The sequence below is a fragment of the Danio aesculapii genome, chromosome 16, assembly GCF_903798145.1.
Source record: "Danio aesculapii chromosome 16, fDanAes4.1, whole genome shotgun sequence".
NCBI classification, from domain to species: domain Eukaryota; kingdom Metazoa; phylum Chordata; class Actinopteri; order Cypriniformes; family Danionidae; genus Danio; species Danio aesculapii.
In genome coordinates, this window is record NC_079450.1 from 24,462,385 (window position 1) to 24,486,167 (window position 23,783).

Sequence of the window (23,783 nt, forward strand, 5' to 3'; positions counted from 1 at the left end):
CGATGCTCAATTAGTACTAATATTTCCAAAGTTTGACAAGAAAATATCCCCACACCATTACACCATCACCAGCCTGAACTGTTGATAAAAGGCAGAATAGATCCACGCTTTCATGTTGTTGACGCAATGCATTGAGTTGCTGCCATGTGATTGGCTGATTATAAATTTGAGTTAACGAGCAGTTGGAGAGGTGTACCTAATAAAGTGGCCGGTAAGTGTAAATGCACATTACATTACAAGCCTTTTCTCTCTGTTTTTCACAGGCAGGATTAAAAGCAGGTCTCACAGCCAGTGAGGTGGATGAATTACTGACCCTCGCCACATCTCAGCCAATAAAAAACAAGCTGAAGAGTGTCACAAGTGAAGCCATTAAGTATAAAGTCAGTGCACTTTCATTTTCTCCTTTCTATCCAAAATGTCTTTGTTGTAAAATATAATAAATGCTCCTTACAGTGACTTTTTTTCTCCAACTGTTTTTGCAGTGCTTTGGTTTTCCCACCATTGTGTGTCATGTGGATGGGAAGCCTGAGATGTTCTTTGGTTCTGACAGATTTGAGGTCATGGCTCACATCATTGGTAACTATGAGCTTTTTACTTACTACTATAACATATTTAAATCCATAGATTCCTTAGTAATTTTACAGTATAAAAGAAAAACTTTCTGTCCAGTCATTCTCTTTTTATTTTGTGATGCAGGAGAGAAGTGGATGGGGCCTAATCCTGTCAAACCAATGGCCAAAATGTGATCACCTTTCATTCATTCTCTGTATATTTCAAATATTTCTAAATAAAAAGTGAAAATCGTGTTAATTCACCAAGTTCAAAATCAAAGCTAAAAAACAAATCATGTACACAGAGAAAACAAAATTCTGTAGCGATCTATGTTTAGGGACAGAAGGATTTATTGGTACTGTATGTCTCTTTTGCTCACTAAGGGTGCATTTACTTGATCAACAATACATTAAAAAGATTAATATTTTGAAATATTATTACAATTTAAAGTAACTGCTATCAAATTTGTTGTGTACATTTGAGATTTGAAATCAGATACAGATACAAATAAAGCATGAGATAGAAGTATAAGAAAACAGCATAAGAAATGGCAATCGGGTCCTTGTAACACTCTGCAGTTCTTTGTTCAACGTCAGTAATCTCTGTTGTCTTCTTCCATTGCCATCTATTGAATAAAGTTGGTAGCGGAATAATAGCAGAAGTTTCGGTTTCATTTTAGTCAGTTTGGCAGAGTCGAGGCATTATGGTAGATTGACAATCTCTTATCGCAAGGAAACTTTGTGATAACGGTTTACACTTCTTGTCATCGAGGACAATACACTGCAAGTATAATTTGTGTTGGCTGAATTGATAAATGTAACTGTAGTGAGACTTTTCTGTTAAAATATCTTATTGGTTTTTTTTTATATGGCTCATTGATGTTGGTTAAATTAATCAAAATAACATTACTTTGAGATGATAAACCACTGCACAAGACTTATGTGAGATTAAAAGAGATTTATTTGTGTTTCACAGTTTTACAAAAACAGAATAATGGACAGAAGGGACGGATCTTCAATATGCAAACTGTGGTCAGCGCCAATAGCCTAGTGGTTAGTGCGTCGACACGTGGCACTGAGGTGCTCACGGTGACCTGAGTTCGATTTCCAGCTCAAGGTCCTTTGCTGGCCCTATCTCTGCTCCCCATACTTTCCTGTCTGTAAATCTCCACTGTCCTATCACAATAAAGGCTAAAAACCGCTAAAAAGATCATTGTAAAAAAACTTGTAAAAAACTGCAAACTATGGTTCTTTATGCCTTTTATGTTAGCTGACTGGATAGCTACGCAGTGAGCAAGGCCAGAAGGCCAACAAAAACTTTTTATTCAGAAGTCATTTCTCCAGTCTTCAGTGTCACGTTGAAGATAAATATAGCTGGACTGTATATAAACCAAGCATACATTGTGGCTTTACAGTGTAGTCGGTGGTGGCAGTGCACTATAAAACAGACATCACATCCAAATCAGAAAAGCACAACAGAACAGCAGGGTAAGTTAAAGACATGCAATAACAAGACATTTAAATTACACAATGCAAACACAATTGTTACTAAATTCTTTCCTCTCCTGAACTGAAAGTTTAAGGACACTTTTAAGTAACTTCTATTTCAGGTCAAGTGCATGTCAAAGCAACATCCTAGTTCATGTGTAATCTAAGTTTAATATACCATCCATCATATATTGAAAGTTTTTGCTTCTCTTGATTTTTGCTTTTTTAAATTTGTATTTAATATTTTTTCTGTAACATACATTTGGGCTACTAGTTTTTGGATCGTTATTGTGAGTTATTTTGTTAGATGAGCTATAGATTTGGCTTCAGTACTGACTAATCTATTGTATATGCACAAATATAATATTGTATGGCTTCCTATTAAAAATGTGAATTTAAAGGATAGATTTGTGAGGGTGTACTTGTATATGCTGAGCACGGTATATACTTTTAACTGCAACAGCTTTTAGAAAATGTTTACAGAATTTATATATATTTACTTGATATTTCTTTTTAAATTTGCAACCTTCTAAATTTTACTTTTGTGTTTCACTGAATGTAAAATGTGCTATTAGTATAATACTCACATTACTTCCTCTTGATGATTATGATAAAAAAAGAACTTAAATACAATAAGAAGCATGCATTTCTAATGTCAGACAAGGTGATGGGGTCATGCCACCTTCAAAACATTAAATCATACCTTGGCAAAATATTACCAATTGTTCTTATTATATCAGGTTTTTCTTATCATAATGTTGATTATTAATGATAAATAAAGGCATTGAAAACTCATTTCTTGGCAGCAGGTATTTGTGTGCCACAGGAATTCTATAAGCTCTTGTCAGCTGATAAATATACTAACACATGAAGACACGGCAAGAAAAGTGACAAGAGCATTTAGTCAGGGACATTGTTTTGGATGTCTGTAAAGGACGAAGTACGTTACCCTAACTAAATAGTTCTCCAGTATAAATACAAAGTCCCCCTTTCGAATTTCACTTGTACAAATTTTCAATTACTGAATAAATAAATAAATAAATAGTTTCATTTTATTATCAAAACTTGTCATACACTGGCAAATACTAACAACAATGACAATTCAAGTGTACAAACAAATGAAAATAACTAAATATACCACCTAGTGTATTTTTAAGAAAATGTGTTGACAAATACAAACATACAATATAAAAAGAAAGTAAAAATGAAAAGAATGACAGGTAAGAATTCTAGTTTTGTGTTTTATGTGTATCAAGAGAGAAAAAAAGAAAGAAATGCAACATTTTTGCACATTCCATACAATTGGCCTTGCAGCTCGACCTTTTAATAGATTTAGTTCACAAACACCTGCTCGTCATGACATGAATATGATTATTATAAAAAATGTATGTATTATAATACAATAATAAATCCTAAAATTGCAGCATTAGAGAACGTACATTTCATGCCAATAATCACACTCAAGCTAAGAGAATCTCCTGATTTTGAGTCCATGTGAATCAGTTAATAAATTCAGTGGAGTAAATTCATGACTAAAGAACATATGTGTTGGGGTCTGTCCAATGTACAAATGAATTGTTTAGTCAAATTTGTGAACCATTACAATCAGTTTTAAATGCAATGCCAGCATGCTATAGGCAAAGACTATAGATAAACTTTGCTATATGTCAAACATGTTAATCATTATTCTCAGTAACTGCCAGATTCATATAGGCTATGAACCAAACTAACTTGTCTAGGTGAGTATCCATTAAATTATTTTTAGGTGCAAAACTGGTTGTACAGTACTATATACTGTCAACATGCAATTTAGTACATTGGAATATTTATTTGCCTCATGAAATCAAGATTTTTGGGGATGTTTTGTGTATTTTTCTATGCATGAAAAAAATTATAAATTTAAACAGTTTTGGGCGACGCTGCGGCTCAGCGGGTAGCGTTCTTGCCTCACAGCAAGAAGGTTGCTGGTTTGAGCCTCGACTGGGTCAGTTGGCATTTCTGTGTGGAGTTTGCATGTTCTCCCCGCGTTCATGTGGGTTTTCTCCGGGTGCTCCAGTTTCCCTCACAGTCCAAAGACATGCGGTACAGGATAATTGGGTAAGCTAAATTGTCTGTTGTGTATGTGTTTGAATGAGAATGTGTGGGTGTTTCCCAGTGATGGGTTGTGGCTGGAAGGGCATCCGCTTCGTAAAACATGTGCTGGATAAGTTGGTGGTTCATTCCGCTGTGGCGACCCCTGATTAATAAGGGACTAAGCCGATGAAAATTAATGAATGTTTTGATGATGTCATTGTGAACAGCTTCACAGCAAATGTTAAAATGTGCTCATTTATTACAGATGATCAGTTCTGGAAAGGTGATCAAGTTGTTCTATGATATTTGCTCTCCTTACTCCTGGCTGGCATTTGAGGTGCGTAGTGTTTTCTGGCTTTAACCACACATTGTATTGATCGTGCACATTTGATCATTTTTTTTTTAACATCGTCATACTCTACCATTTGAACTACAGAAAGATATAAATTAAATCATTGGCATTTTTTATATTTGTGGGGGGGTTTTTTTTGTTAAGGTGCTGTGTCGTTATAAAAATATTTGGAATGTCGAACTCAAATTAAAACCTGCTTAGCAGGAGTCATAGAAGGCTCAGGTAACAGGGAAATGACCTCATTCCAATCTATACACTACAAAATCTAAAAATCCCAGACAGTAAATGTAACTATTTTATTATAATTCTTCTTATTTAATTTTTTTCTATTAATTATAATATTATATATATATATATATATATATATATATATAATATTATAATTAATAGAAAAAAATTACATTATAAATAATGTCAATATAATTATATATTATATATATTTTATATAACATTTTAACTTTTTTGTAAAAGCTTATTAAAGTATGTTGTTTTCATAGGGAACCAGCCCCCTGGATTAAACCCTAATCAGCTCATCTACATGACTTCAGATCTGACGCTGCTGTCTCAGTACTTCAGTCATGTAAGTACAAAATGTAACCCATCTGTTTTTTTTTTACTTAAACCAAATCTACAGTTGTTATCATTTTTCACCGCAATATTTCCTGGTTCTCCTGGGAGAAGAATAAAGAAAAAATGTAGCAGAGAAGGATAAAGATGGTGGTGATCTATTGGAGAAGGTTTCTAGAGAGCTCTGGAAACGAATGTGGAGGACTCATCAGGACATAGTCCAGCATGCCTCACTCACTGAGGTACCCTATACCCAAGATTTTAAAAAAAAATGTACACACGTGGATATTCCAAAATATATTTTAGCACTGACATATACTAAACCTGTAACAAAGGTCATAATATAAACTCTTTTGTTCTTTAAAATCCTTTTGATTTTCACAGGTAGGAATAAAGGCTTGTTTCTCAGCTGTTGAGGTGGAAGACATCTTGACCCTTGCTAAATCTCAGCAAATCAAAGACAAGCTCACATCGAAGTTCACAAAAAAAAAAAAAAAAATCACAAACGAAGCTCACAAAGCCCATGAATCCTAAATGCAGTTGTTTAGGTTTTTCTCTCAAAGCTGTCATCAATGCTGTGTTTATGGGTGCATGCAAGCAGTGTGGAGTGTTTGAAAACAGTAAACTGTCACTCAGCATTTTCAAACTTCTTATTGTTCTCAAACGAAGAGTAAGAACTTCATTTGAGGTGTATCAAGGCCTTAATTTACTGAGCACTTCTGTGATGTTATGTCACTTTGAATATATGGTAGAAGTCTACTCAGAGCATCTGCAACAGATGCCCTAGTAAAAATCCTGTGTTAGTTTAAGATATAATTTACTTTATTTGTCAGTGTAATATTGAAGATTGAAAATCCCTGAATCTCTAGGCAAACCCCCAAATCAATGCTTGTAATGAAAGTGATGCAGTTCAATCAAAAACAAACTGATGCACACAAGCAGAACTTTTCTGGAATCCCCAGTCTTATGGACTTAGTGGACATGTGCACACGACAGCCATTATAATTGTTCATGACTGCAAGTGCACATTGAAATATTGCATGTATGTTTAGTCATATGCATTTATATTGTGATTGCACCTTAGATGAACTCAACTGTATTTGTAGTCTTACCTCAGATGCAATCCATATCTGTAACATTCAGGTGTATGGCCCATAGGATTTTATACTGTATGTATGCACCAAACAAAAGACAAGCATTCTTCAATAAGCTTGGCATGGCATCACATACATCTTGTGCATTGCAGATTCTCTAGTGGAACATTCCAGCAGTGCAAATCCTTTATTTGTAACTAATTACTGGTGTCTGGTACTGTAGACTAAGGGTTAAATACTTTAATAGATGAGAACATCACTACTAAGGAATTACACTTTCTTCACTTAAGAATTCTGGTCAAGCTTACTTATTATATGTATCAGAATAATCAAATACAATGGCTGGCACCAAATGATTTCTTAGCCAAAATACACCAAAATCGAATGATATGTCAAACCAGCCAGAGACAAGCAGGAAATCTAACCAACTGCAGAAACAAGTGAACAGAAGAGTGTCGGAAATCTTACAGATTGAGGCTAGAAATCTATAGAATACATCATATGTGGATGCAGTTTATCTGAATCAACTGGGCCATTGGTTAAATTAAGTGTGACATTAGAAATTGGGCCAAAAGCATAGTACCCATAATGCACATTAAATCTACACTGCATATGATCAGATACAATTAGATTGCTATTAATTTAGTATGGTGTTTTTTTTTTGTCCTTTTATTACTTTATTATATTATCTATACCCAGTTTTAAACCATAAATAAAACCATAAACTGAGGGGTATTAATATCTTTAGTCAAAGGCTCTAATTTTCCACTCATTCTTTCATTTGTCTTTCAGGGGAGAAGTGGTTTGGGCCTCACCCTACCAGCCCACAGTGTGATGCTGCCCTTCCAAACTCTATTTTTAAACAACCTCTAAATAAACATATTCAAATTCATATGCCTAAGTTCTAAAAAGATGTTTTTGTCCCAAATCATAAACACAGAGTGTATTTCATGCACATTAAGTGAGTCAAGAGTCATGCCTGGATGTCTGAACCTGCTAGAGAAAATTGAGGTGCTGAATTATCAGGTTTTTGATGGTGAATTGGAATACTCTCTGATCAGATTGTGAATTGTAATCCTCTCTGATGGCTAAATGGTGCTTTTAATTAGTCTATATTAAAATGAGAATGTTAAGAGGGTGTAGAGCAGGGGTCCCCAAACTACAGCTTATGGGCAACATACGGCCCACCCGCACATTAGGACCGACCCTTTTAAACATGCCAGAGACATTTAAAAATAAATAAATGTATATATTTTATATAACATATTTCATAATATGTTTTACTCATGTCATATATCTATATGCTAATAAATGTTGGCTTTCAAAAAATATTTTGTATTAAATATTTTACAGTGTTTTTGTATAAGAAGATTTTGTGTTAAATACAAAATAAGGGATAATTAATTTCCCTAAAATTGTTGACCGCTGTGTGCTGATACGGTAACAGGTGTTCTGAAATTTTCTGTGACTTAGATATTTGGTGATGCTGGATGGATTATACATGAATATTCATGAGTTTTCTGTTTTGTCTTAAAATGTCTCTGAAATAATTAGTGCGTTTACAGAAGCGGTCACAAACAAAAGTTGTTTTTCAACAAGGTAATAGAGTTTTTAGCATCATACAATGTTAAGTCTCATAAAGTAATTTTTCATATATGCACAAAATAGTGGAAATTGTGTTGTTGTGGTATGTTTAATGAAGTATTTCATTGAGTATTGAGTTCATTCTCCTCGGATCAGCTTTGCAAAAAGGTTGTTTCAGAGAACAATGAATGAAAATTAAGCTTACAATAGAATTGTATATACATGAAATCATATATTTTGTATGGTTTGAATGAGATGTTGACAGGCTCCCCTGAATGAGCCTACAGTCGTCACTAATACTCACATTTCCTTGAGTGTTCTGTTAAAAATCTAAAAATCTGATTAAAAATCTGTTAAAAATTTCCAGTTAATGATTTTTTTTTCATTTCACATCAACAGCTGAAATAAGTGTTTTATTCTAGTAGTAGATGCTAATAGATTTGCAGGTTATAGAATAGCACTGTTAATTTTTTTTTATTATTAATTATGAAGTGTGTGAATTATGAAAAATGTAAATGATTAGCTATTCATAAACTGTAGCCCATAATTATGTGTTCATGTTCATTTGGTTATATTACAGATGTCCAGTTCCAGAAAAGTGGTTGAATTTTTCTATGATGTTGTCTCTCCTTATTCTTGGCTGGCATTTGAGGTCCGTAATTTTATCCTTTTTATTTAATATTATTTTTGCTTTAAGTGTACCAATATAATTGTATTTCTGTGTTTAGGTGCTGTGTCGCTACAAAAATGTTTGGAACATTGACCTTAAATATAAACCGGCCTTTTTAGGTGGAGTTTTTAAAGGTTCAGGTAATGGAGGAAACCATTTTTGCTTTTACATAAATATTCTTGCTTATATAGAAATAAACTAGTTCTAGACACAACATTCAAGTTATAGTGTATTCATTTAAAATGTAAGAGTTGATGGTCATAGAAAATGGATGCAATCTCCTAATTAGAATGCTTTAATCATTAATTCATTCATTTTCTTTTCTGCTTTTTCCCCCTTTATTAATCGTGGGTTGCCACAGCAGAATGAACCACCAGCTTTAATCATTAATATGCGACAATTTTGTGTGTAATTATAGATCAGATTCCTCTGGCAGCAATTATGCTGTAACAGCTACACCATAATTCAACAACACATCACCTGTATTTTGCATTTATTAATGAAGAGATGAAAACTTTCAATCAAGTTTGTTATTTTTTTAGGTAACATTGAACCTGGATCAGTTGATAATAAGCAGCGGTACTTGCTCGCAGATCTGAAACTGATGTCTGAGTACTACGGGGTCCTTATGAATCCACCTCCAGTTTTTAACAAAGGTATTAAAATTCACAGTTTTTTTTATGATGATGGCCATGGCCTCAGGTACAATGAAAAGCAATGTACAGTCAAACTAAAAGTAACTAGTAAAAAAATTATATTTCTGGTGTGTACTTTTTTTTTGTTTGACAGTAAGTTTGCATGATGTTAGATCTTTCTCTGAACAGTTAATTTAAAAAAAATCTTATTATGTTTATCCCTGGTGCATGCTCATGATGCATCCCCATTTTTTACTTGTTCCTTTTTATTTTTCTGATGTTGGCTGTGTTAATGAAAGCATGTATTTTGTCAAAAAATTATTAAAGAAGTTGTTATATTTCACCCCATTTCCTTTCATAATTTATTTAAACAATTTTTTCCTCTCACTGTCTTTTTCCATCTAAGAAACCTTGCTTGCAATGCGCTTTGTGACTGCTATAGCAGAGAAAAACCAAGAGGAAAATGTGTTGGTGGAGAAGGTTTCTAGAGAGCTCTGGAAACGAGCATGGCAAAACAATCTGGACAATACCCAGGCTCCCTCACTCATTGAGGTATCCTATACACAGGATGGAGAAATTGAAACAAACAAACAAATAAACAAATAAATAAAAACTACCAAATAGTATTCATTTACATAATGATCTTTCAATTATTACCAGTGTTGTCAGTTAGTTGAGTGTAATTAGTTACTGTATTATTTTTAGCTACATGATTAAAAAGAATATTAACAACTTTTACTTTTTTAAATGTTTTTATAAATATATGTACTCTTTATTCAAATACAATTCATTTCAGCCTTACAGGAAAAAATATAGCCATCACTGAGACAAAACCTAGATAGTATGCATTTTGCTCTTATATCTCTTATAGCGGACAAGGCTACTTTACATGAATAAGAATACTTTAGCAGCTAGTTGATGACTCTGTATCACGTATGAGAGGAGAAACTTAAAATGATTTAAGATGGATTATCACACTACTGGTTATTATAGTGCTGCTTTATAGCTAAATCTTCTATATAAAAAAAACTGATTAAACACAGAGCTTAATTAATGTGGGTTCTGCCACCACTACAGAAACATTACATTTATGTTCAGTATAACTAAAATACTGACACAGTAATAATATACTTTAATTCAAGGGGTTTTGGAATTTGTGACATAACTTCTAATGGAATAATTTTCACTGTTAGATATCTGTACTTTAAGCATCGTTTTCTTTACACCGCTGGTCTTTATTTGTAATGTCTGCGGTGAAACTGAGATCATTTACCAGACTATTGGAACAGTACACTATGAGGACTAGAGCACCTTAGAGATTTGACAGGTATGCAAGTTAAAAAACAGGAACAAATGGTTTGTGAGCAATCACGTTTGTAAAATTCAACACTAATATTGCAAATGGTACAACGGCCTCCTACAAATCTACAGATCTTCAAGTATCTGTAAAGCTCAATACTCATTCATTTTCCTTGGGCTTAGTCCCTGATCAGTGGTCAGGGTCACCACAGCAGATTGAACAGCCAACTATTTTGACACAGCGAATGCACTTCCAGCTGCAACCTATTACTGGGAAACATCTATACACACACACACACACAACGGTCAATTTAGTTCAATTTAGAAGAAACGAACATCACACAAAAATGTCAACTGGTCCAACTGGGAATCGAACCAGCGACCTGTGAGGCGACAGTGCTAACCACTGACCTACTGTGCCGCCCTCACTCAATTACTCAATATTCAATAAGTGGCAAAAACAAACCAATATTCTCTAAAAGGCTCTTTTCAATATAAAAGATTTTAATTAAAGCCTAAAACAATCTATTGTTTGACATTTTTTGTGTTTCTGCTTTGTGCAGGCAGGATTACTGGCAGGTCTCTCAGCCAATGAGGGAAAAGAAATGCTGACCATTGCCAACTCTCAGCCAATTAAAGACAAGCTGAAGAGTGTCACACATGAAGCCCTGGAGAAAAATGTTAGTGACTTTTATTTATGCCACAGCCTCTTTGTGATGATTTTTGAAATTGCAGTAAACATAATTTCCCCTCTTTTTTTAGGCCTTTGGTCTTCCATTCATTGTGTGCCATTTTAATGGGAAGGTTGAGGTTTTCTTCGGTTGTGACAGATTTGAGCTCATAGCTCATCGCATCGGTAACTACAATCAGTAACTACAGGTTGTTAACTGTTGATTGGACTACCTCATTAACCAACTTTAACAATTTGTTTGACTAATGCCATTCATTAATGTACACATTTTTGCAGAGCCAGTCCTAAACTTATATATAACTTATATTAAAACTCTGAGATGAGGCCCCTGTATGCACCCAAATAAAAATCCCAAATGGACCTCAAACCCATTAATCTGTTCATTCAGAGCAGTTTAATAATTAATTGTACAAATGAAACTATTTAGTCTAACTGAATCAAGTAATCAATTCTTATTAAAGTTACTATAGTTGAGTAAAAAGCAGTGAACGAATCACTCAGTTTATCATAGTCAGTTTAATTAACAATAACAAGCATTTGATTACTCACTTTATACCTAAACTCATTATGGTACTAATTAGCTTTATGTGTACAGTAGCATGTTTTTTCTGTCTAAAAGAAACATTTTAGTGATGTTGTATTAGGCAGGATAATCAGATCATTTCATCCATTTACTGTTTCTGTCAATTAAGAAACATGCAGCTTTTGTCATGCATGTGTATTTACATGTTTATTTACAACTTGTCAATTAACCATCTTGTTTAACTGGTTTAACTGGTTTAATGATCCAACTAGATGAATGGTCATCTAACCTACTTTATTATACGTATATACCAAAACTGGTTTTCCTGTGTCATGAATTAACCTTGAATTCCTAACTAAGTGTAGGATTTAAAAACTTAATTTTAAGTTAATTTTCCAATCATTCTTTCTTTTGCCTTTCAGGGGAGAAGTGGGTGGGGCCTTGTCCAATCAAGACCACAATGTGATGCTTCTGCTCCATACTGCATACATTTCTTTATCCGATACAGTGGCAACAGAAAATCATCATACCCTGTGAATCCTTTAGGATGAAGTTGTAGAAGGCACAGGTCAGGAGAAGGCTACAAAAACATGTCAAAGACTGGAAAAGTTATTTGAAATGTGATTTGATTTCAGGCTGTATGACAAATAAAGTCAGTATTTCAAAGGGGTATGGTGATTTTTTTATAAGCACTGTATTACATGATTTGCTTCACTAAGCTTATAAAGATGAACTTCAATCTGATCTGTTGAGTTTCACAGGAACCTTTCATTTGCTATATATTATCATATAATGCTTTATAAGGATAAGTCAAGTAGCCTGATTAAAACATTAAGATCACAAAATACAAACTATTTTTTAAAAAGATTTATGGTTTGATTGGTGAGAACAAAAGCAGTAAATACATTACTTTTTCAGGTGACATTCTTACACTCTCAGAAATAAAGGTACGTGAACTGTCACTGGGGTGGTCCCTTTTCAAAAGGTACACATTTGTACCTAAAGGGTCCATATTGGTACCTCAAAGTGTATTTTTAGTATCTACAAATTTTAAGAGGTACACTTTTGTACTATTTAGGTACTAATATGTACCTTTCAGGTATTAATAGGGACCATTTAGGTACAAATTTGTACATTTTGAAAAGGTACCACCCCAGTGACAGCTAACGTATCTTTATTTCTAAGAGTGTAGATATGTTTAGTATACAGCAGTCAACATTTGAAGTGGATCACAAGCTTTCATCAAACTTGTCCTAAAACTATTGAACAACACACATTCTTGTCTTTTTAATGAAAATAATTGTTTAAACATTTTTGATCCACTTCAAATATTGACTACTGTATTTTTCTTGTCATGTTGTAAACTGCTGCTGACGCACAACCCATGTAAAAATGAACTCTGACTGCTAGTAACTTGCAAAGATGACAATAGAAAGATCCAAATTCTCAGTCAGTCCTCAAATCCAAGATTCATCAAAACATTTTTGTCACAAATCTCAAATATTGAATGAAATGTAAAATTCGCACGGCCTCTTTAACTGTGTTTAATGCACACTGATTGAGTCAGCAGCCGTGCCAGGAAGTCTGAACCTCTAGAGAAACTTGAGGAGCTGGATCTTCAGGTTTCAGTTTGGCTAGATTCAGGAAGAAGATGCTAAACACGAGTTCTGATCAGTTTAATACACCAAACCAGAGATAAACACAGAGATTATGCATTAAATCTCTAGATACACTGCAAAAAGGATAGATTGTGAAATAACACACATATATTGTACTTAGCAACCTTACCATAAAGCAGTGTGTTAACAACAACAGAGAGTTCAGATGAGATTTAAGCAAAGGTGAGGAGGGCGGGGCCAAGTAACTAACAAAGGTGTGACCTCGACAAATACAAGCAGACTTGGTGTATCGTTCACCATAAGGAAATTCTCTAGAAGCAAGGAAGGTGACCAACAGTGGAATATGTTTGTGATGTATTCATCAATGGGATATTATTTCCATTATGGAAAACTCTCTGAATAGAGACAAGGAAAAACTGAACAGCTAAGAACGTCTACATCTGCAGTGATCATCAGGTAAATCAATAGAGAGCTGCAGATTAAATCCCCATAGTGGTGATGGGTTGTGAACATGTGACTTGGCATTTTGCATATGTGGAAATAGCTGACAGATGATTTCATCTTTTTTTGTGGACTAGTTTCTATTACACAGTGCACAGATGAGTTAAGGGTGTCAAAACACAATATTAAGTCAATACTGTATTACAATACTGTTTTAAAGTTTAACTGGCTATGATTTTCTTCATGTTTTTCATCTCAGTATAACAAGACTGCATTTATTTGGATAAGTATACATTAATATTCTGAGACAGATATTGCAATAAAAAAATAAATGTTTACAGTTTATTCATTCATGTCTTCATGCGATCACATGATCCTTCAGAAATTACTCTAATATGTTTATTTGGTGCTCAAGAAGCATTTTTTTAAATGACCAAAGCAGCATTTATCCATTTATACAAATACCCAGTTATTAAAAACACTTACTATGTAAAGATTGGTTTATTTGCGTTTCCTTGTGCACCTTTTTGCATGTGACGTGTCATAGTGTAGACTTTGAGAATGGAAAAAAAATGCAGACAAACAGGTTAAGCATCAAAATCCAAATAAAAAAGCAGTTCCGTGTTTGTGTCAGAGACAGAGCTTAAACTCTGCCCTCAATTTACATTCTGAAAACACATTTAGCCATGGAAGAGTAAAAACACTAATCAAGTGGCATCTCACAGAGCCATGATAACACTCAAACACAACCCGGCAAATGTACTATTGGACTGACATTTACAAAGATTGGGTGTGTTCAGCTGTTTGCTCACAAAGGAGGTCTTCTCATATTGCACAAACAGTGTGTATTTGAGAATATAAGACACCATCGTCAGTGTGAGATCCACAGTTTTTACTTACATGTACAGTAAATATGTACATGCATGTATTTCCTAGTTTTCCCGCTTTATTCTGTCTGTGGTCCATACAGAAAACAAACTCCAGTATTTGCCCCCCTTATTCTGTCTGTGATCATTACATTACAAATAAAATGGGTCACACTTTATTTTAATAGTCCATTTGTTGAGTTTAAGTTACATTGCATTTACATGCTGACTAATTATTAGATTATAAGATCTCAGTAGATTATAAGTAGACTGTTGGGTTGAGGTTAGGGTTAGTGTAAGTTGACTTGTACTTGCAAAGTTTCTTATAGTCAGTTAAACGTCTGGTTAGCAGTAGTATCCACATATATTAAGCAGACAGTCTACTAATACTCAAATGGATCAGTATTTTGTTTCCCTTATTCTGACTGTGGCCCTTACAGGAAAAAATCTCTCTGGAAAGTTCCTGGAAAGGACACTATGAAAGATGTCTCAGCTGCCAAAGTCTTTTCATGTTGATAACAAAGATCATGTTTCACTGACCCCGAATTCAACTCATAATATTTCATACTGACATTATGAGAGAGAGAGGATTATTTTAGCTTCAGTGATCTCTGCATCTGGAAATCCACTTACACGTTGGTCAACAAATAACAAGTAGATTATTAAAAAGCACCTCTAACCTTTTAAATTTTCATTTGGTATTCGCGCAGGATGGCGGCCACTTCCAGCGCTGCACATTCTGAATGTGAGACTGGAGATGCACTGTGTGGTGAGTAGATCATGCCTGTGAGATTGAATAATGGAATCGTCACCATCACACAACTACATTATCAAAGTTGTCATTTAAACATGTCCCTTTTATTCCTTGACCCCAGAAATCCGTGTGTATGAACAAGAGGTGATCATCGTACCGGTGATCTTCTTCATGATGTTCTTGGTCACGCTGCTGTTTATTATGCTGCTGAGGTTCTGTCCAGAGAAGGTGGATCGCCTGCAACCTGCTTCCAGTCGAGCATCCAGGACAAGGAGAAACCTGCAAGGCATTGATGGTGAGTATATAAAAAAAGTATAATATTCATTCATTCATTCATTTTCCTTCGGCTTAGTCCCTTTATTAATCAGGCGTCCCCACAGCGGAATGAACCGCCAACCTATCCAGCATATGTTTTACGTAGCAGATGCCCTTCCAGCTGCAACCCATCATTGAGAAACATCCATACACTCTCATGCACACACATACACTATGGACAATTTAGCTTATTTAATTCACCTGTACCACATGTCTTTGGACTTGTGGGGGAAACCGGAGCACCCGGAGGAAACCCACAAGAACACAGGGAGAACATGCAAACTCCAGAAGTATAATAATCAAATGTTATTTTGTTTTTTTATTTATTGGTGACCTTCAGAAGTTATAGTCCTATAAGTAAGAGAGTGTAACCCAATCACTCACAGACAGGGGTGTCATAAGTGGGCAGAAAAAGATGACTGAGTGCCAAGGGCCCTGGCATGTGAGGGGCCCTTGAGTGGCTGCTCTCGAAGATTCTGAAATATTACTCTTGTGGCATTGAGTGTATAGCAGCACGCTCCTTAGATGTGTGTGATAATCTGATCCCATCTATTTTAACAAGCTTCAGGAATTGACACTCCACATGACTGTACCTTTTTACTCTTGTATATCTCATAAAATCCAACCATATCTCATTAGAAATTAACAAATTCAAGTGTTCAATTAATGAGACTTTTTCTGTTAAATTGGTTCGCAAATCGCACTACGCTTCATTTCCCAAAAGCATCGATATCTGACTATGGTAAAAATTGTCGTTGCGACCACTCTATATATGGGAAACGAATATATTCTGATGGTACTTTATTTTGATGGTCTGTTTGTTGAATTTAAGTTACATTGCATCTTCAAGCCAATTAATTCTCATTAGATTATAAGTGTACTGTCAGGTTGTGGTTAGGGTTAGTGTAAGTTGACATGTACTTGCAAAGTTTCTTATAGTCAGTTAAATGTCTGTTTAGCAGCAGTATCAACAGATATTTAGCATACAGTCTACTAATACTCAAATGGACTATCAAAATAAAGGGTTACCATTGATTAATTTGCGTTCGCTATTGAAGGCGCAAAAAGTACATTTATATTGAATTGAATTTTTTTCAACTGTAAATTTAAAATCATAGGCACGACTATCATTCATTCATTTTCCATTCTGCTTAGTCCCTTATTTATCAGGGGTCGCCACAGCGGAATGAACTGCCAACTTATCCAACATATGTTTTAAGCAGCAGATGCCTTTCCGACCACAACCTATCACTAGGATACAACCATACACTCTCACATTAACACACATACACTATAATCACACACATACAATTTTGTTTAACCAAGTCACTTATATCTCCTTGGACTATGGGGGGACACCGGAGAACCCGGAGGAAACCCACACAAATAATTGGAAAAACATGAAAACTTCGTAATGCAAACTGGTCCAACTCAAACCAGCGACCTTCTTGCTGTGAGGCAACAGTGCTAACCATTGAGCCACCACGATCAGTTGTTCGAAAGCTAAAACTGATGTAAAAAATGGGAGCTGTATGAAATAGTCAAATAGTAAAATATTGACATGCCCATATTTTAATCTTAATTAGAAACTGGTAGGCCTACTTGTAATACTTACATAGGCTACATACATGATCAGACAGCATACTTTTGTAGCTTTTACACTATTACTCAAGTAAGATTAACAAGGAATTTTGACTCCATCAGTTTTATTACGGTACTTTTGTATCCACCAATAAATTTAAATGTAATTATTTGTGATGGTTCTACTCAAAATATAATTAAACATCAATACTCATCATTAGCTGTGATCAATTAAGATTTGGCATATATTGTATATAATTATGTTTACTGGTGATGGGTTGCAGCTAGAAGGGCTGCTTAAAACATATGCTGGATAGGTTGGTGGTTCATTCCGCTGTGGCGACCCCAGATTGAAAAAAATATATTTTATTTTAAAGAAATGTTTAAAATATTTTGGAACAGTAAACATGTCAGGCTAAATCCTTCAAATAAATTATTGACCTCTGCTGTTTTCTTTTTTTTTTTTTTACAATTAAAAATTATGTCTTTGGATATCGTTTCTGCTGGAGATACTTTTTGTCCTAAAAAAAATAAATTAAAACAATGTAAATAAAAAATCGTACACATACCTTAGGAACGGTATTGCAAAAAATTTTGACGGTTTTAAAACCTTGACTTTTTCAAACCCCGGTATACCTTGAAAACGGTTATCGTCCCATGCCTAATCCCCACCTAATCAGTCTCTCACCCTCTTTCTGGTTCTGTCTGTGTAGCTCCTCTGGGTCTGAATGCTTTGGAAGGGGAGCCCATAGCACTGGACACTACAACTTACATGACATTCAACCCTCCAATGCCAGCCAGGCTTGATCATGCCAACAATGTTGCCTTTACTGATGGCATGTTTGGCGCCACAGCTTCAGCCTTTGCAAAGCCACGAGAACTTCCACGTCAGCGACTGCCAGAGAACTTTAACGGAGTGGCTCCTCTCCCAGCTTCATACTCACTGAAGTCAGACAGCCCCATCTCGCTCTATAGGGCTCGTATGGAAAACAGAAATGTGGTGCTGCGTGTGCTTAAAGGTGCCTATGAGGTTTTTTTTAACTTACACATAATGTCTAACCGAAATCTTGAATTCCAGGTATACTGACCCTTTTTTAAATATCATCCTCAGATTCAGCCAGTAATCAGGATAGTCAGTCATTCTTGGGCTTTGCGGCCTTCCTGTCCCAGTTAGGGCCTCATCCCTTCTTGCCGGAGCTGCTGGGAGTGATATCCTTGCGGGCTCCTCTCATTACTGTTATTGAGGAGATGGAAAACAGAGATCTGCTTGGATTTCTGTGGAGATGTAGACAGGTAAAAGATTTTACTATAGGTTTCAGTGCAGCAGTTTCTTAAGCAGTAGAAAAGTAAATGTTTATTTGACAACAGTACACACCTTTGTGTCCCTGAAAAGCAAATGCACCTTTATAACCATTTGTTTTTGGACAGTTTTGTATTGTATTTATATTTACTTGTTTCTACTGCTTTTTTTTTTTTTAGTTTTACATACAGATGAGTAGACTACAGTATGTTGTCAATACCACCCTCGTTCTCAATGATACATAAAAATCACAAACAAAATGCTGCATTATGCTAGCCAAGCCAGTAGCTATTGCTGTTTTGGTTGTCATGTACTCGCACGTAGCTATAGAATGTAACATGTTTGAGCATGACTTTACCACCCTCTGACTGATTTCACATTTTTTAGTTGGTTTATGTTCATTTTTACTCAGATTTTCTTACTTTACGTGACCACAACAAAAAATTTTCCACTATGAAGCTCATTTTCATAAGTTAGCATGTTCTGGTTTCCAAAGCATTGATGTGTAACTAATGTTAGAATTTATAAAAAGTTGTCTTTTTGACGTGTGAATATGTGCTTTAACGGTTGCTTTGGTCAATGAAAAACAACATGCTCAATCCGAATTAGAACATGCAAAATAGCAATAAACAGATCTAAAAAATTCAACAAACAAGCTATTGATTTATGCCAATAAAATTCTTAATTTGTGCTCAGTCTTATTTATGTCACGTGTTGTAAACTTATCTTTTAAAATGCTTTTTACATCTTATATTGTTGAGCTCAAACATTGCGCATCTACATAAACTTGATACTTTCTTACTTTCTTGCTAATTTATTTGCCATTTGGTAGAGCGTGTACTAACACAAGTTTGGTTTATTTCATATGTTAACGTTGGCTTTAGCCGTTGTTTATGTTTGATGGCAGTGTAAAATACAGTTGAAGTCAGAATTATTAGCCCCCCTGAATTATTAGCCCCCCATATTTATTTTTCCCCCAATTTCTGTTTAACAGAGAGAAGATTTTTTCAGCACATTTTTAAACATAATAGTTTTAATAACTCATTTCTAATAACTGATTTATTTTATCTTTGCTATGATGACAGTGCAGAATATTTTACTATATATTTTTCAAGACACTTCTATACAGCTTAAAGTGACATTTAAAGGCTTCACTAGGTTAATTAAGTTAACTAGGCAGGTTAGGGTAATTAGGCAAGCTATTGTAAAACGATGGTTTGATCTGTAGACTATTGAAAAAAATGTAGCTTAAAGGGGCTAATAATTTTGACCTTAAAATGGGTTTTTAAAAAATTTAAAACTGCTTTTAATCTAGACGAAGTAAAGCAAATAAGACTTTCTCAAGAAGAAAAAAATATTATCAGACATACTGTAAAAATTTCCTTGCTCTGTTAAACATCATTTGGGAAATATTCGAAAAAGAAAAAAAAATTCAAAGGGGGGCTAATAATTCTGACTTCAACTGTATATGTTTTGAAGTATAGTGAATTCATATTCAAACATGCTTAATCATAGTTGACTGTGAGTACTCAAAATAATTGTGTCGAATAGTGTCTAAAAATTTTAATTCTTAGTAAATTTTGCAAATAATTAATTAGTAAATCACTTGATTAACCATAATGTCTTGAAGAAAAAAAAGCATAAATATTTTGCTGTAAAATGTACAAGTAATTTTTATTAATAAATCTTTTCAAATAGGATAATGTTGGACCAGATGGCATGTGTCAAATGACAGAGAAAAAAATCTTCAACATGGCCTCCCATGTAGCCTCAGCACTGGTAAGCGCTCCACTAGTTTACCACCACTTTCTTACAGTCAAATCTATGCTTTTTTAAACTGGTAATATAAACATTAGTAGCAGCCCTTTAACCTTTGTGTACTGTTTAAATTTACTAGCCTTTTGTTATGTTTGTGGCTGATTTGCCCCATTGACACCATAATCATGCATTCTTGAATGTGCGTGGTCGTTCCTTTTGGGAAATATGTCATTTGTACTGTTGATCATGAGTTGCACACAAGGGTTGAAAAATTGTAATCCTCCATAGTGTCATATGCTCTCATTGTTCAGTTTTAGGGCTTCGTATCTTCTCACCTTTCATTCTTCTTCTCTGTAGGACTTTCTCCATGGCAAAGATCTTCACCACTGCAACATAAAGGCTAGAAATGTGCTGGTCAGCAAGATTTGTACTGCAAAACTCTGGGGTTTGGATGACTTGTACGCGAGGACGTCAGAAAATGTTAATTACAGTGAAGATCCTGGAAGAAAAAAGTGGCAAGCTCCTGAGCTACTGACCAAGAGACCTTCTACTCCAAAAAGTGATATGTAAGTAAAGCACACAATATATCTATTATGAGGAAAACTTTGTGAAGTTTATTTATAGAATAATTTCGAGAGGAACACGTGCTTATGATTGATCACGGCTGGTCCTGCATTAGCCAAAACATGATTCACCAATCAGTTGATTCTTAACTCATTATAAATAACCAGAGTTTCTTACTTCAGTTATCTCCGCCTTGAAAAATCCCCCCTCCCATCCCTACTCCTCCACCTTTCCCTTTATAGGGCGGCACAGCGGCCCAGCGGTTAGAACTGTTGCCTCAAAGCAATAACATCACTGGTTCAAGTCCTTAACAGGCCAGTTGATGTTTCTGTGCTGGGTTTACAGGTTTTCTCCATGCTTGCATGGGTTTCCCCCGGTTTCCTCCCACAGTCCAAAGACATGCAACATAAATGAACTGGCCAATCTAAATTGGCACTATAGTTTAGCTCTTAACCAGTAGTATATCTCTAAATAGCAATTCCTAATTGTCATTAGCCCTAAATAAGAGGGGAGTTCTCGACACCTACCTGAGCTCAAACTCCCCTTTAACCCTGCAATTGGGAGAGAGCCCCAGGCTTGAGGATCTCATGAGCTCAGGGTTCTCTCCCGGGACAGCATGCCAAACAAGCTTTATAATCAATCATCAACTAAGTGTGAACATTTTCAACTCAAATATCTGTATTTCTCGCTCTCCTTTGTAGTTGGTCCTTTGGGCTGCTGCTGTATGAAATGGTGACACTTGGTGAGTTTGGCACTTTTGAGAAGTTACTCACAATGATTAACAAATTTAACTTTGTTTCACATTTTTTGTATATCCTTTTGTTTCAACCTATTTCAGGTGAAGTTCCTTTTGCTGAAATCCCTGTTAAAGAACTTCTACAGCATCATCAGAGAGTGAAACCAATAAGAAAACCCAACAACTGCTCCAACTCACTGTAAATGCACAGTTACAGCCATTTATCTGACACGATTATATAAAAAAATGTTTATTGTATTTTCATTTACTTGTTTTTTTTTCTAGTTACTCAATTATCAAGTCCTGCTGTCACTGGAAGGAGCAAGATCGGCCCTCATTGGCTGAAGTCAGGCGTAAACTCCAATCAGGAGAGAAGAGCGCCAGTGACAGCAGTGTTCTCCGTGTGCCAGAGCCAATCAATATTCAACAGTATCTGAAGGAGGCTGGATATGGAGAATCCAACAGCTACACAGTTTTTTAATAAGGATAGCAATCTTGAAGTAAAAGTTGTTGTGAGGCTGCTACATGATATATGATTGTATGCTCTTGTTGAAATGATCTGTTCACATTAATACACAATGTGTTTAAATGCTGACATTGTGTTGAAAAATCACATTGCATGATGCTGTTCACAGAATGAGAGGGTTGCACCAAAACACATATTTAGCACCTCCTGATAAGTACACAGTGCTTGTCTGAATTTGTTTAAAGCAAATGTTAGGCTCATGGTTTGTTTATTTAATGGCTTATATGACTTTGTTTAAAATCTTTATGGAAAATGAATGGGAAAAATACTTCTGGAACCGACACTGCTGAAAAACTGGGTGGACGCTGTTTATGAAAAGCCTCTTTTGTGCTTGTGGTTTTAAGCTGTGGATTTCCAGTGCCTCCTAAAGAGTACTAACCAGGCACACTTATATTAAAAAAAACTTTAACATATGAAATGCAAATTTTAAAGTGTTTACAGATATTCTTTCTTTAAAATGCATTGAAATTGCAATGTTGCCAAATCCAGTGATTTTATTTATATGATCAAATTTTATTGTACTGTAAAATTTAACTTAAAGCTGTGGAAAATAAAAGATTTTTTAAGTAAAATTGAGATCTATTTTTTCAGGTAATAAATAGTAACAGTAGCAATAATTCAGCCTTATTTTATCTCATATGGCAGATATTTCTATTTATTCATTCATTTTCTTTTCAGCTTAGTCCCTTTATTAATCAGGGGTCGCCACAGCGGAAAAACCACCAACGTATCCAGTTTATGTTTTACACAGCGGATGCCCTTCCAGCTGCAACCCAACACTGGGAAACATCTATACACACTCATTCACACACATACACCATGGCCAATTTAGCTTACCCAATTCACCTATGACGCATATCTTTGGACTTGTGGGGGAAAGTTTAGTTTTGTTTAAATAATAACATTTCAAGAGTTCACAGTTAGCTGATGATTGATATTAAAACATGTTTGGCATGCTGCCTCAGGAGAGAGCCGTGAGCTCAGAAGATCCTCGAGCCCGAGGCTTCCTCCCATTTTAAGGGCAAGAGGGGAGTTTGAACTCAGGTAGGCCTTGAAAACTCCTCTGCTTGTTATGGTTAATGAGTTAGGAATTGCTATGAGAAATAGCTCACAAAGAGTTTGTCTATGATGCCACTTTGCATTAGTCAATTTATTTATGTTGCATGTCTTTGGACGGTGGGAGGAAAACAAGGAACTTGGGGAAAACCCACACAAGCATGGGGAGAACATGCAGACTCGCTGACTGGCCTGGTCAGGACTCAAACCAGAGACATTCATGCTTTGAGGCAACAGTGCTAACCACTGGGCCTCCGTGCCACCGTATCTGGAAAAGGGAAGAGGAGTAGGGGTGGAATAGGGGATTCTTCAAGACGAAGATGACTAAGATGAAAAACTTTATTTGTAGTGACTTTGTTTATATAACTTTATGGTTATTTATAGTGAGTTAGGATTGGTGCATCATGTGTTAGCTGATGTGGGACCAGCCGTGATCAATCATGAGCAAGTGCTCCTCACGAAATTAGTTTATAAATAAACCGCACTTAAATTCCAAACAATATATGTATCAAAAAATATGTTAAACATACAAACATTTCTAAAACATTTACTTGTGTCTTAAGCATGTGCAGTTGTCGGACAAATAAAACCATCTTTATTTGAGGTAACATTAAAAAAAAAGCTTCTCTGTATTTATACACTACATTGTCATGAACTAATTTCACAATTGGTTTTATTTTCTTAAGCATACAGTAGTCAACATATGAAGAGGATCATCACCTTTTATCGAAGTTGTCGTA

At 35.2% G+C, this 23,783-nt stretch overlaps 3 protein-coding genes across 5 annotated transcripts; all 3 read left to right on the forward strand.

Annotated features, from left to right (window-relative positions):
* Positions 1-206: 206 nt before the first annotated feature.
* On the forward strand, positions 207-814 carry LOC130243958 (glutathione S-transferase kappa 1-like). The gene is made up of 3 exons (XM_056476278.1): positions 207-380; positions 483-576; positions 697-814. The coding sequence occupies exons 1-3, from the start codon at positions 222-224 to the stop codon at positions 744-746; spliced, it is 303 nt and encodes a 100-aa protein (XP_056332253.1). The 5' UTR covers positions 207-221; the 3' UTR covers positions 747-814.
* A 1,118-nt stretch (positions 815-1,932) lies between these two features.
* LOC130243955 (glutathione S-transferase kappa 1-like) lies at positions 1,933-12,193 on the forward strand. 3 transcript variants are annotated; one of them, XM_056476269.1, is made up of 10 exons: positions 1,933-2,039; positions 4,378-4,449; positions 4,962-5,044; positions 8,290-8,361; positions 8,438-8,519; positions 8,922-9,035; positions 9,421-9,566; positions 10,877-10,993; positions 11,076-11,169; positions 11,950-12,193. In XM_056476269.1, the coding sequence occupies exons 3-10, from the start codon at positions 5,003-5,005 to the stop codon at positions 11,991-11,993; spliced, it is 711 nt and encodes a 236-aa protein (XP_056332244.1). In that variant the 5' UTR covers positions 1,933-2,039; positions 4,378-4,449; positions 4,962-5,002; the 3' UTR covers positions 11,994-12,193. The 3 variants fall into 3 exon arrangements, with proteins under 3 accessions (XP_056332244.1, XP_056332246.1, XP_056332245.1); XM_056476270.1 differs by lacking the exon at positions 1,933-2,039 and adding an exon at positions 3,983-4,136; XM_056476271.1 differs by lacking the exons at positions 4,378-4,449; positions 4,962-5,044 and having other exon boundaries at positions 1,943-2,039.
* A 1,232-nt stretch (positions 12,194-13,425) lies between these two features.
* styk1b (serine/threonine/tyrosine kinase 1b) lies at positions 13,426-22,559 on the forward strand. Its single transcript, XM_056475124.1, has 10 exons — positions 13,426-13,602; positions 15,164-15,222; positions 15,329-15,502; positions 17,817-18,122; positions 18,215-18,396; positions 20,102-20,182; positions 20,519-20,727; positions 21,427-21,467; positions 21,564-21,660; positions 21,747-22,559. The coding sequence occupies exons 2-10, from the start codon at positions 15,165-15,167 to the stop codon at positions 21,940-21,942; spliced, it is 1,344 nt and encodes a 447-aa protein (XP_056331099.1). The 5' UTR covers positions 13,426-13,602; position 15,164; the 3' UTR covers positions 21,943-22,559.
* Positions 22,560-23,783: the final 1,224 nt, after the last annotated feature.